We start from the raw sequence: 14,216 nt of genomic DNA on the forward strand, positions 1-14,216 counted from the left end.
GAATATAACTGGTGTTCTTTTATTATATGGAATGAAAGATGCACTAAAGCAGTAATTTGGTGTTTCAGAAATACAACTGAATTTTTTCAAAAACCTGCCTCCATTCTGCAAATCATTGTTCCTCTTGTAACACCAAATCTCAGGCCAAACTTTGAAGTCACTGGCTCTGCTTTTTGAAGAATTTATCTGAGACAACATCCCTTCCTCCTATCCCCCAGAAAGTGATTTATATTCATTGCTGCTGTAGGGAAGAAGAGGTAAGGAGAAATCAGTAACTCATTTAGAAGAGTAGCCTTATATGCTCTTTCAGTTGTTAGCAAATTTTGTTAAAAAGGCTGGGGTTTGCTGCAAAATTCTTCCCTCCATGCTACAGAAATGCCACTGATATTGATTCTCACTTAGCTTGATGATGTCACTTGCTGCTTATGAAATTAAGTTGCAATTCCCATACTAGCCAGAAACCACATTAACACATTTAAATTGTCAAGTAGAACAAAAATTTAAAACAAAATTAAAATTAAATACAATTACCTTGTAAATTAAATACAGCACTGATTTCTTCTTCACCTTTCAGAGTACAACTGTAACTTCCCAGCTTGCTGTTGTCCAAGATCCTCAATCTTAAAAAAAAGTTTCACCAATTTGCTTTTTTTGCTTGTAGGACAAAGGAAAATACAACTATCACTGACTTAACTAGCATTCTAAAGAAACCGGAAGACATTAAGAGTAGAGCAGAGACATCCATTGCTGAAACACTAGGATGTGGGTTTAGTCCAATGTAGAAATAGCATGATATTTTTAAAAAAAAGCCCAACCACACCTGGGAACAAACCATTTTCACCCTTGTTGCTCACAGAAGGCCAAACATCTTTAAGCAGTATGATCTACAGGTTACCTAATTAGACATGGATTCACCATGTTAACTATATAGCATATCATATGTAGGACTTGTGAAAATATTATTTACATAATTTGCTCTTTCTAAAGCCAGTCTGTCAATGGCTAACATATCTTCAACACAGAACAGTTTTAAGGAGCTGCCATCTAACAAAGTCCAGCATCTTCTCTGATGGCAAACTATACATTTCACAAGCACTTTAAAAAAGATTTACATGGTTGTGTTTGTGTATATCGAGAGACAAAAAAAGTTAACATTTTCATCACATTTTCTAACATTTTCATGTTAAGAAACCAAAGCTATATAGAAATCAACCTGGTTCAAATTAACCCATTTATAAATTTTTAAGAGTCCAACAGTAAATTGTATCAAATGAAGAAAAATTTCGACATCATTTCTTGAGTCTCTGTAGAGGTTTGAAAGAGTTAATCTTTAAAACAATCCAAAACACCTTTACTGTAAAGCTAATTTCTTCTCTCTTTGGTTAATTATGAAGAAAAAAACTGGCCATTGATGGTTTTGACACTTCTGCAAAGCAGCACTGAGGTGGAAAAGAGAACATGGATGAAGAAACATTTTAGCAATCTCAGACTGAGGTTACTACTTCATTACCGAACAGAATTACTGGACTTTTAAAGAACTATGTCCTTATTCTTGTCTTGAAGAAACCTTGCTTTTCCAGCACTACAGAAAGAAGAGGAGCTCTTCTCTCCAGGCTCAAGGCAACTGCAACCTTTTTCCTCTCCTCCAGCTTCAATATGTCAATTATGGTCATATATTAATCACTTTAGCTCATGTGATAAATCATTAGAGCCTGCAAACAAAACTGCAAAGAATGCTACTTACTGGATACTCCAGCTAGTTTCAGTTTTATTAATGTGTCTGACTGTTTCATTTCCCCTCTTCCAAGTCACTTGAAGACTTTTCAAATGAGAATATTTATTGTCCAATCTGCATGAAAGTTCAATTCTAGTTCCACGGTCCAAAGTGATATTTTTTTCCACAGAAGTACCAGAAACACCTGAAAGTTTAAGAAACTGTTTATGAAAAACATTTCTTCATTCTGGAGGAAGAAGAAATCCAAAGGTTGTGTTTCACATACGCTGGATTACAGGTGGATGCATTGTGCTGCTGCTATATTTTCCAGGGTAAAACAACTACAGAATCAGACAATCAGTGTTTGACAGTAATTTTCTTAAGCTGTAACTGAGTTATGATACACATCCATTACAAAAATGACAGTCACTCCACTCTTTAAGTAAACTTCCTATAGGGGCTCTAATACAAAACCACAGATACTCATTTCACTGAAAGCAAGACAGATTTACACTGTAAAATGAACAAGCTTTAGAAAACTCTTTTCTCTTAGGTTATTATAAATACTAGGAATAATTAATAAATAGATATTGTTTTATAGAGCACAGGTGCTCTAGGAACAAACTGAAGATAAGTAACCATGAGGACCAAAGAACTGCATCAGTCAATAGTCATGGCCAAAGAGGAATTAGAATGGAACAATAAGAACAAGCCAAAGCTGTGGAATACCATGGACTTTTGAAACTGATCAATTAAGAGCTGAAAGTTCCTGGAAAATCACCAAAGACTCATTGTATTGTATTATTATATAATATATATATTATATATTATTATTATATTGTCATTATATTATACAGTGTATATATATAGAGGGTGCTTTTTGTTAGCTGTTGCCACTCACTGAGGTGATGGCCCAACTCTGAGTTGTCAATAAAGCAAGCCTAGAGGGAGGCAGAGTCTGGGGAAATCCTTTAACTTACACTCCTACATAATCTAACCCAAACCAAAACATGTTAAGTACTTAGCTGTAACCAGGGGTTAAAATGTCTGTTCTCAGTTTAAAGTTCCCTTTTGACTTCACATTAGGTATTATAAAAGCAGGATTTACTGCATTAAAATATTAGTAAGTATATAAGTATTTATATTAATATCAGAAAGAGTTAGACTTGTACATATCTATAAGCATAGAAGTTTTAGCCAGCTGCAGATTTTTATGATACTGTGACATAAGAGGTAATGTCTTGCTGCTAGTGAAGTTGATAAAATCCATAACTTTGACATTGTTGGATCTGGTTTGTCATGCTACAGCTACTCGAAACTAAATCATCTTCAAACCCATTTATGGCTGTCCTCACCTTCCTACTGGCAAATCAGTAGAAGTACAATGTGAAAACATTCCACTACAGTAGAAAAAAACGGACTTTTTTTGTTTTTAACAAGCTTCATAGGCATAAAATGAGTGAGTAAAAAGTAGCTTTCAACAGCAAATATCTTCTGGGATCCATACAAACAGGCTTTTATAAAAACACACCTCTGACTTTGTACCCAACAGCACTGACATTTTAATTCATAATTGGCCTTTTCTTTCACACCTTCTAGATACACCTGTGGTTAGTCCAACTGAACATTCCATGCAAATTTACTCCAGGCCTTACCTCAATCCTAGACCTATCCTGTAGTACTTGATGGTCAAAGAAGTCCATCTGTATTTCACAGCTCACATGCTGTGAGAAAGGGCAGTTTTAAGTACAACTCACTGACTTAGCAATGCAAGTCATACCTAAGAAGCAACAAAATCTGGCTGAAGTGGAAGCACCAGACATCCCCACAGAATATTTTAACTTCACTGTGTCTGGCAGAGACATTTACAGCCTGCAGAACAGCATGCCCAGCACTCTAAATCACAGCCAAAATATTACAGATCTGTTGAACTGGAGTTAAGAGGTGCAACACCTCAATCTTTCATAGTAGAGCAAAGTCAGTGACTGCAACTAATTCATTAGAATCATTACACTCAAATGAGCCAAGCATAACTCACCTTGTTGAAGTTTATGATCAAAGTAATTTTACAAATGGAATTGGTTTCACAGCAGCAAGAGTTCTACAGTCAGATTAGTTGCACTGGCAAAAGATAGAATCTGTACCTTTTGAGATGTTAAAAATCCACACTTTAAATTAATGGAACATGAAAACCCTATGCTGTTGAAGATTAACCACTAGCAATACTGATATCTGAGGCATCTCTGTACCAAGAGTGCATGTACCAGCAAAAGAAATCGACCCTACCTTAAGCTTCCCACTAGAAAAAAACACAGCATAAATACTGTGCAATTACATTCTTAAAATATCACACCAGTACTTTGCAAATGAGTTCTAACTGATATCGTCCAATTGAGAGGTTTTAATCAGTTTTTCCATTCGTCCTAGAAATTAGTTATAAATTATTATGTGGCAACTGGGAACTGCACATCTACTTCAGGAAGAGGCTTATCTTGCCTTTTTCCATGCTTTAACTCCTGTAATACTGCAAAGCTGACCAACACTTGCTGGTTAACAAGTACCCTAGCTTATATAGTTTCTCCAAGCAGATTCACTAGTGCAAAGAAACTGTCACTTACTGTTGATTTGGGGGAACAGATTGCTATGAGTTGTTTTTACTTGTGATTTTAATAAAAAAATCTAATTCCCACTACAAAATAGCCATTAGAACACAATACTCGATAGTATGAACCTATGCATCTTTGCTTTTACTGAGCTCATCACATGAGCTTTAACACACTTTATCAAGAAGTTGCCATTCTAGATACTTCTACAACTCATGCAAACTTACGTGTGTGTAATCTTAGGCATTCAACACAACATAACTGGAAGAAAAGAAAGAACTCACCAGGCAGGAGTACCTCATACTCCACAAAAGTGACATCAGACACATTCCCTCCACTTGCCTGCTTGAACTCTTTTGTTGCAAGACCTGGACCTAACAAAGTTGTGGGGGAAGCAAATTGATATATTATGATCCTATAATCACACAGCATAGTGTCAGTATGGTATTGCAATTGTTTTTCATAGTAATCTTAGTGGAAAAACGGACCTTGCCGAATTCTGACTACTATAGAAATCCTTTCACATACCTTAAATGTTAACAGCCAGAATCTTAATGCAGCAGTATTGTGTCAGTAGCAGTTATGTCATTTTAGAAGATAGTTTCTAGCTTTAATATAACGTTGTAACTGGAAATGTCCATACTCTAAATAGATCATAACTATCTATTTCACAGTCTGATTTGAAGAGTCACCTATAGCTTACAGGTGGGTCCTAAAACTGTATAGGACTACATTAGTGTTTAAGTAGAGCTTGAAAAAGTAGTAAGCTTTAGGAAAATAAAAAAGAATAAACAGAAGGACAAAACACTGCCATTCCCAAAGCTACTACAATTTAACAACACAGACAGAAAGCCAGAGGTAGACTATCTAATCTAGATGCAGCTCTAATGAATACAGAGGCAAGAATGCCCTGTGCTCCACTGGAACATGGTCAGAGTCCCTCACTTCTCCACAAAACTCCTGCTATGCTGCAGGGAATACCCTTCTGCACACAAAGAATATCAATATTGACCATCATCTGCCTGACTACAATACAATCCTTTTCTTCTGTGAGGTAAAACTACATTTAAAGGGTTCAATGTGGCCAGCAAAATCCTTTTCTGTATAGCTATGAATAGCATACTATTCAAAGACTACCTCTATATAGCTCTACAAAGCTTGACACAGCTATCAGGCAGGCAACTGTAAGCATAAACAGTCTTTTCCTACCACTGTACTTGTTCTCATGCTTTGTGAATTTCAAGAATAGAGCAAGAAAGCCAGTTAATAAGCTACAGCTTTAACAATGGATGTCGCCCAGCTACAGACGCATCACCCACATCTACACACATCATTACTTCATTAATATGGTACTATCTGTATACGAGGTCCTAGTAACCTGAAGCATGCTATAGGGGAAAACACTAGAAATTATGCTTCAAGGAAAGGTCTATTCAATAGTTATAGCAATTTTTTCAGTTCCTACAGTTACTTTCTATACAGCTTTAAACACCAAATTGTTTGTCTTAATCACCATAAATCCTCCATAACAGCTTAACTAAAAAATATAAAGGTAAAACCTTAGGTAACCAAAATTTAACAATTTAAGCAGAAGACAGCACGTGATCACTTTTACCAGATGTAGAGATATTATGCCCAAGTGTCAAATGATCTGAAAGGTTCCCCTGAGTTTGCTGGTTGACAGTTTGTGTAGTTGTCATGTGCTCTGAAAGATGAAAAAAAAACCCTGTTACAGAAATTTTTTTTTTCAATTTAGTGGTATAAGAAAGATATTTCCACCACCCACCACCACTGTATATATAATACACTTAATGTTTTAAGACACATGTTTTACATGATAGCAAAGTAATTCTATTGTCAGTTATTTTATAATGCATTTCAGAAACACATAAACAGTAATTGTGAAGTGAATCTGCTTTATCATACAGCATTATAGGAGAAAACCATTCTAGTTTTTGTAGAAGGAATTCTCTCCTGTCCATGGATTGAAAGCTTTCCCATTCTCAGTCAGGAAAAAAGAAATTGGGCTACAGCATCAGTCTTCTCAACAACAGAAGCACTGGGTGGCAAAGTTGATCACAGAGCAGTAGAAACATATCTCAAGGCCTAAATCTTCTCAGAATTACTCCTCTTTTCCTGCACAAAATACTGAACTTTGAAGTAAAGTTCTTAAACGCATGCTTTTCAGCTACAGTTGAGAGACCTGGCTATACTGAAGGAGGTCCCTGCTACTGGTTTACCTCTAGAGGTCTCTGAGCAAGCATAAGCAGAGGCACCACATGCCTTCCAAGTTACTGGCCCGTTCTGTTAAAGCAGTGGTTATTTTATCAACATGTTAGCTCACAACACAAGGAATGCTATGCCACAGGCAATCAGCCTTTTGCCTGGCTTGTTCCATCTGCACTTTCATACCTTCTGTTATCCTTCAACCAGTTTAAGTAACAATAAACCTATATATTAAGGTGGACAACGTGGAAGAACAGAGCTTCAGGCTAGTTAGTTTGGTGGTGGTTGACAGTAGACTGGTCAATCTTAACTACTAGTCCAAAATTGCTTTTTAAGCAAAAATATTAAAGCTGTTTCCCAGCACTAGACAGTAAGTCTTGTTCCTCTAGACAAGAGCATAAGCAAGCCTTGATCTCCACCTGATGGAAAAACAAACTAGTCCAAATGTTTACCCCTGAATTCTCATGTGAAGGGCTGAAAGTGATCTGGAGAATCTTCCTTTGTGTGCAAACACCTTGACAGCATGCCAAGGTTGTCATGGATCACCAGAGTTTACGTCAGTCTAGTACATGCATCACCTGTTTTTTTACTGAAATCCTTCATGATGATGCATTCAAAAGCCACCAGTGACAGTTCACAAGGTAGTTATCCATCCACAAAAAAACTAGAGGACTTTTAAAATGTCTTGCACACTAATAGGATCCTCATACTGACTCTCTTCCTCAATTCACATATTAAATGAAAATAGTCAGATGAAGTCATATTATAAAAAATAGCTTGTATAGTTTAGTAAATATGTATATGTGTGTTTTTATATAAAGTTATTGAATCTATTATTTGAATTTTTTAAATTGAAGCTATTGCACTCTAGTTCTCACATTGTGCTAAAAAGCTCAAGTAAATAGTGTTATAATCTCCAATGACAAAATTGTAGACAGAATAACCTGTCAGAACTTGCTTGAGTTCATGTATAAATATAACTCAGCTCATGTTTGATTTGCATTAATCAACATGAGCTTTGGTACACTGCTGAATTCCTGCCTCTGATCCTTATGGAGAAAGGACAGGTAGAATCACCAATCACTGGTTTCTTCTGCATGGAATTATTCTCTAGTCCCTATCAAAACTATGACTAAGGTCCAGAATATGGTAAATAAATTGTGGGGACAACAGAAGGTTTTGACACATCCAAAATTTAAAAAAAGATAGAGCTAGCAGACACAGTGATGCAAGGGCATTATTATACCTCTCACTAATACATGAACATGAGAAGGAGTCTTCACTCTAAGAGTTGTAAGTGCTAGCACAGAACCTTCCACAATGGTTCTAGTTTGGGATTTGTCCTCTCTCCAGCATCACTGCCTGCTTTTATGGCATATATGCATAAAGACAACAGGTCACACAACCGTCGCATGCATAGCTTTTGCAGTCCTTGGGATGCTTATGACACCTGTCATAAGCAGTCCTTGGGATGCCTGTGACACTTGAGCTCCTGTGGTGGCTTTAAAAGGCCTAGATTATGTACTTACTTCTGTTCCATCTGAAAAGTCACAATCTTATTTCAAGACTTTAATATGAAAGTGTAAAGTCTACATGGTAACTCAGTATTCCTAAGAAAAAGTATTGTAGATTTAGGTGTACTGAAATAAAACAATTACCAGGAGATGACTCATTAAGTCCAGCTTGCATCTTAGTCAAAAGGTTTGCCTGAGACTTACTGACATCTTGTGTTGTCACAGTTGGATCTAAAAAGAAAAAAGGGTTTAAAGAAACTTTATTCTCTCAACTGAACTGACTTAGAAGTATCTAGTTCATGAAAAGAATTCAAACAGAATCTCCTCACCTCAGCCTACTACCTCCATTTTTCCTCAAGTTCTGAGCATATACAACCAAACATACAAGATTTACTTTTCATTAATTCTTTAGCTTACTTTAGGCAAGAGAAGATTAAAGAACAGAGGCAGTATTATTTGACCTCTAATTTCTGTACACAGATATTTTCCTGTAGTCATACAAAGCCATTCATCAGAATAATCCAGCAGACCAATAAACTTTAACCTGTACACAAATCCTGTCTTGCTTGTGGTCTTACACCACCACCGCTTATGACATTGATTATTTTGAAATACAGATTAGCAGATTCACTAATAAAGCAAGGACCTCATTACAACCTTACATGTCTACCCTGTTTTGTGATGCAGTGAACAACCTTCTTTCCTATGATCACCTTGGTGAGCAAAACAAAATTTTGTGTATGTGTCATACATTGACTTCAAGTAATAATAAGTACTATTTCCATTTTCCTTAACACCATTGCAAATCTAATTCTGCTCCTATAATACACTTTTTGCAAAAGACGGGCAAGACTTGGGTTTTGCTTTATGTTCTTGACTGGAGAAAGGACAGCAGGCTAAGAGGCAGACTTGCTTAGTTTGAATATGTTGCTGTGTCACTCTTCTATTAAGAATTCAAGGTCCCTAGATGTTTTACAGAAAATGGAGATGTTTGCTACTTCCCTTCTGTTCCCACATTTGGGTGACAGAACTAGTCAGTATACAGTAAATACCTGATCTTCACATGCCGTATCTTCTATTGCCATAGCAGTACAATGCACTTCCTGAGACTCAGATCACTCCCGCATTAGTAGGTTAAGTGATTTGGCCAGTAGTTGCAGAGGGAAAAAAGGACATGTGTTTTGCAGTTGTAATTAAAGTCTGGGAGAGGTAATCAACTCTGCTGGACATCTAATACAGCAACAAGCACAGATGAAAAGTGAGAAGCTACATCACAGTTTGTGTTCAAACTTGTTGAGAACTGTGTGCCTTACACAGGAAATAAAGTCAGCATTCTGACAGTTCCCGCAAGTGAACAACACCAATAACACTCCCCCTTTACATCACTATAGGCATATACAACCTACAGACTCTCCCACTGGCACCTCCAGCACACAGCTACTCCAGATCAGAGTCACACCCAGTTTGCACTATCTGCTTTCTCAATCTGTCTATCATACTTCAACCAGTTCAGATCAAGAGTAAAACAAGGCAATCAGAGGATATGATTAAAAAATTAAGCATTAGTAGTTCTTAACAACAGCCTCATAGTTTTTCATACCAGTCCACTGGTCCCACAGCAAAGTGTTCCCTCCCAGCCCTTCACCCAAGCAAAGAACTTAAGACATCTGCTCTACATACCTGCTGGCTTATGACCCAGCAAGTGAGAAGACTGAGCCTTATTCTCTGCTTGACAGAGGTGCTGAGATCAGAAAGAGCTATTATGCTTCCGATATTCATGGTAAGGTTAAAGAAAGGTCCATGAATTTTTATATACGCAGCATCTTGAGGCAATCTAAGGATGTCATGGATCACCTGAGTGTGTCAGGTTAGTAGATGCATCACCTGCACAGTAATTAAAATCCCCAAAGTTGATAAATGGTAGTGCCAAACCGCAGAGGAGCTCTGTTATCTATCTGCAAGGAAGGCAGATAACCTGCAACATAATTTGCATACTAAGAGGGTTCTCATCCAGGCTTTCTTCCTTGGTTCACAAGCTCTTCTCTCACAGACACCTGCTAAATAGCATCAGAGATCGAAATGACCCAGCACTGCATGGTTAATGTCATCAAGTCAGGCAGTGATGTAAGCAAGTCAAGTGGAACAACTTCTCAAACTACTGAGTCATGGCTGCATGCCTTAGCCTATAATTGATATGCATTAGATTTGATCAATCGTGTGGTAGTTTGCCAAATTCTTGTTGCCCTGATTTTTATGCTGAAAGGAGTAGGTGAGAGTATGAGGTCATTAATTTATTTTTTCTACCTTACCTCTGCTCCCTACAGCAGCAAATATTTGGGGAATGAAGTATGGATGTATCATACTTGTCATCACTAAAGCAATTTCAGGCTTTAAAATCTATCTGCTCTCTTCTTCAGCCATAAAAGTGGCTGAACACAATTTGGTTTAATTTAACATTAATTTAATGTTTAATTTAATGTCGATTAATAACAATTTTATACTCTGTACAAGCACACAAGCATTCAGCAGCATCCAAAATCAGCTGCCAGAGTGTCCCTAAAATAAGGGAAAAGCTGCAGGTTGAGATGTCCTGAGGATACACATGAAGGACTTCCAAATGCCCTGATAGACACATTTCCCTCAGGAAAACCAGAAAAATCCAAACTGGCAGCAAAGTCTGTAAGAAATGAGGTATATCCTCTACTCATACGACTCCTTGGTATCTTTAGGGGCAGAGGTTCAGAGATGTGATGGGTTTGCTTTTCCTAAAGGAATCTGGCAGCACATGCTACAACAAAATCAGGCAACTACCACAATAATCAAATGAAGCAGCAAATCCCGAAGAACACAGTTGTGACACTTACAAATTACCCTTAATACAGAATAAAAGTGGTGGTTTAAATTTTTCAAAACAATTAACTGAACTGTTACAAGACTAAAAGACAAAAGTAACAGAACTTACCTCAAGCTACTTAAAATAAAATCTAAGAGGCCTCCTTCTGACCTGCTCCAGAAGGCTATGCAAAACCCATCTTTCTGCAACTCAGTCCTTGTGCACCCAGCACTCACTCCCATTGTTTTTACTGCAATCATTTCTTCTGACTGAAGAAACCCACTGAACCCCACATCTCCAGAACATACACTGTTTCTGGCCTTCACTAGAAGATGGTTATCAGCTCTCCTTCCTCCAAGGGAGCATGAACTTCCTCTTACTGAACCTATGCAGATAGTCCCTATGCTTGACCAGTTTTTCACACATTTGGTTAATAACCAGTGGAAGAGTAAAATACTCTTCCTTCACATCTAAATCATCATGGAAATCACAGTATGAAGCCTTTGCACCTAGTTCATACAAATAAAGCATTTAATAAAAGTCTAAAAACAAAAGCCTCACTTTACACAGATAAAGGGTACTAAAACAGGTAGCTCATTTATGATGTCTGCTCAAAAGCAGACATTAATATTCATCACTTTAGGAAGACTGTAGATTTGTGGAAATTTTGGAAATATGAATAGTTTTTGTTGACATTTAAGTTGCTTTGTGAGGTTTTTTTTTTTTTAATATATCTATTACCAAGGGCTTTACATAAACTTAGAATTGTTTCAACCACCATTAGGTACAGTTTTCAACAGTAGTAGTTATCAAAATAAATACCATGTGCTAACTTGCCAAAATGTGACTCACACATGTCTACAAATATCAGGGCATTTAAAGCCACAAAGCTTTATCAATGAAATAAACTGTTAGAAAGGACTTCAAGTTTTATATGCATGTATAAAAATACACATACATATTTTAAAGAAGCTTTAAGAACTACAGCAGATTTTCCTCTGTGTGCATACACAAATATATGTATTTTAAACAGGCCCTGAGAACTGGTAAACAATTTTTCCGTCCTTTCACATTATGTGAAATTATTACAAATTTTACAGAGGCTACGTACTACGTACTACTACAGGAGCAGTACTGGTCCTTTCAGTATTACTAAGACCAACAGAGGCATGAACAAACCTGTAACTACTTACATGTCACACACTGAAAATGCAGTTAAACCACTGATAGCTGAAGTCACAGCCATAATGTTCACATATGCATACTGCCAGAACTTTCTGCCTTAGCAAGACATACTCCAGCAATCACATCTTGCACAGCAATCATCAGCAGTCCGTTATTTCTTTCCATTACCATTCTGTACTACCATTCTGCAATGCTTCAAACACAGGGATTAACAACAGAAATCCACTAGCTTTAGAAACAAGCTCCCATTTCTTTAGGAGCTGCTTGCCTGCTCCTGAATTGCTTAAGATCACTAGAGGAAGAATAGGGCCCAGAAAGCTCAAGTCCATCCTCCTTCATGTGTTTTAAATGTTGCACTTAATGCAATATAAAATCATCCAACGTACATTCCTCACAGCCAGCTAGGCATACTAATCTTTTTAATAATGTAACTTACCAATTTGAGGTTTTTTCAGGACTTAAACAATGCTTTATTTGATAAGGATAGGGCAGCAACAAAACACTATACCTCAACCTCCAAGTCCTGTACCTGTGAACTAATAAATCCTCCCGTTTGTGAGGCAGAGGCGTTAAACCACAAGACTGAACATCACTGGATGCGGTTCAGCACCGCAGCCAGCATATCTGCTGCCCACAAGCACACACACCCGGGGAGGCAACGCTAACGGCCACGTAACCAGTCATCAGAGGACAGCAAAAAAGGGATTCCTACGCCCCAGCAGGCCCACGAAACACCCGAACGCTTTTTTGAAGCGGAAGGCGAGAGATGACGGGGAGGCAGGGGTGGCAGCTGCCCCCGCAGAGGGTGCCGGGGAGGAGGCAGAGCCGGGAGTTCCGACCCCGGATGGCGTCGGGGCCGCCGAGGGAACAGACGCCTCAGTTGTTTCAGCAGGCAGGGCCGAGAGGCAGCCGCCTTGCCGGGCCAGCGCTTCGTACCCCCCCGGGGAGCCAGGCGGGATGCTTCGGAGCAGGGAGGACCCCTGCCCTCCTCGCCCCAGTCCAGCCCGACGCTGAGGGCGGACGGGGCGGCTGCGGCAGGACAGCCGCTCGGCCCGTGGATCGAGGGAGCATTTACCTGCGGGGCTCCCGCCCGAAAGGGAGAAGCTGAGGCAGAGCAGCAGCCGCAGTCCCAGGCGCTTCTCGGAGAAGGCGGCAGGCATGGTGCCCCCGCCGCGCTCCCGCTGCCGGTCCCCCGGCGGCGCGCAGGCAGCCGGCTCGGCCACGCACCGCCCGCGGAGGAAGCTCTGCGGGAGAGCCAGCAGCTGCTAAAGGAATCAAAATCAAAACAAAGCAGCCCCCAGTCCACGAGCAGGGCGAACGCCAGGCAACAACCAGCAAAAAAAGGCCGAGAGCCGCTGCAGACAGCCCGGCCCGTGAGGAGGAGGATATGTAACGGGCGGCGCGGCCCCGCCGCGCTTTATGAGGCGGGAAGAAGGGCGTGTGTGAGCACCGGTGGCTAATTGGAGAGGGGCCCGCGCAGCTGATCCGGCTCGGAGCCCCGCTGGGGAGAGCTGGAAGCTGACAGAGCGCGTAGGAGATGGAGTCGTCTCGTATTCTGGGCCGAAAGCGGTTGTTGCTGCCCGACCACCTCAGCTCGTCCAGCTGTCCGAGGCAGCTACCGCGGGTGGGGTTTGCCAGGAGAAGGCTGCCTAGGGCAGAGCAGAGTCTGCCCTTTGCCTGGTGATTTGTAGAGCCCAGCTTTGAGGGTCAGTGGCTCCAGGGCAACTGGGTTATACTGTATGAGACCTGAAGCTTCTCACTTTTTCTATATCCCCGGGCTTGGGCAGCGATGGCTGAGGAGCACCGTTTCTAACATGCTTCTCGGGACTTTTGACTGACACTTGGTGCCTTTAAATTTGCAATTTAATTATTTAGACTGTTTTAATCTGTATATATGCTTGTACATATATAGTAAAACCATTCATATATATGCATTTCTTGATAAATAACTGAATTAGGATTTTACACCATAAAATCTGTCAGGGTGGCATCCTTTAAAGAAGAGTTTCCATTATGGGGTACTTGCTGTTTCTTACCAAGATATGGTTACTTCAGCTAATGCAAAAGTTGAATTCTGTGTAACTTCTGTATCAATAATGCAAAAGGCTTACGGCAACTAAGCCTTTACATCATTTTAGCTC

At 39.5% G+C, this 14,216-nt stretch overlaps 1 protein-coding gene across 2 annotated transcripts in view; it reads right to left on the reverse strand.

Moving 5' to 3' along the window:
* The window catches only part of EMB (embigin), a 35,642-nt gene extending 21,997 nt beyond the window's left edge, over window positions 1-13,645 (reverse strand). For both annotated transcript variants that reach the window (XM_074932829.1, XM_074932830.1), the window contains exons 1-6: window positions 13,151-13,645; window positions 8,202-8,288; window positions 5,933-6,022; window positions 4,602-4,691; window positions 1,745-1,919; window positions 532-620 (exon numbers count right to left, since the gene is read on the reverse strand). In XM_074932829.1, coding sequence (XP_074788930.1) covers window positions 532-620; window positions 1,745-1,919; window positions 4,602-4,691; window positions 5,933-6,022; window positions 8,202-8,288; window positions 13,151-13,235 — 616 coding nt within the window. In that variant the 5' untranslated portion in view covers window positions 13,236-13,645. The remainder of the gene's footprint in view (window positions 1-531; window positions 621-1,744; window positions 1,920-4,601; window positions 4,692-5,932; window positions 6,023-8,201; window positions 8,289-13,150) is intronic.
* Window positions 13,646-14,216: the final 571 nt, after the last annotated feature.

This window comes from Athene noctua, chromosome Z (assembly GCF_965140245.1).
Source record: "Athene noctua chromosome Z, bAthNoc1.hap1.1, whole genome shotgun sequence".
In the NCBI taxonomy this organism is placed as follows: Eukaryota; Metazoa; Chordata; class Aves; order Strigiformes; family Strigidae; genus Athene; species Athene noctua.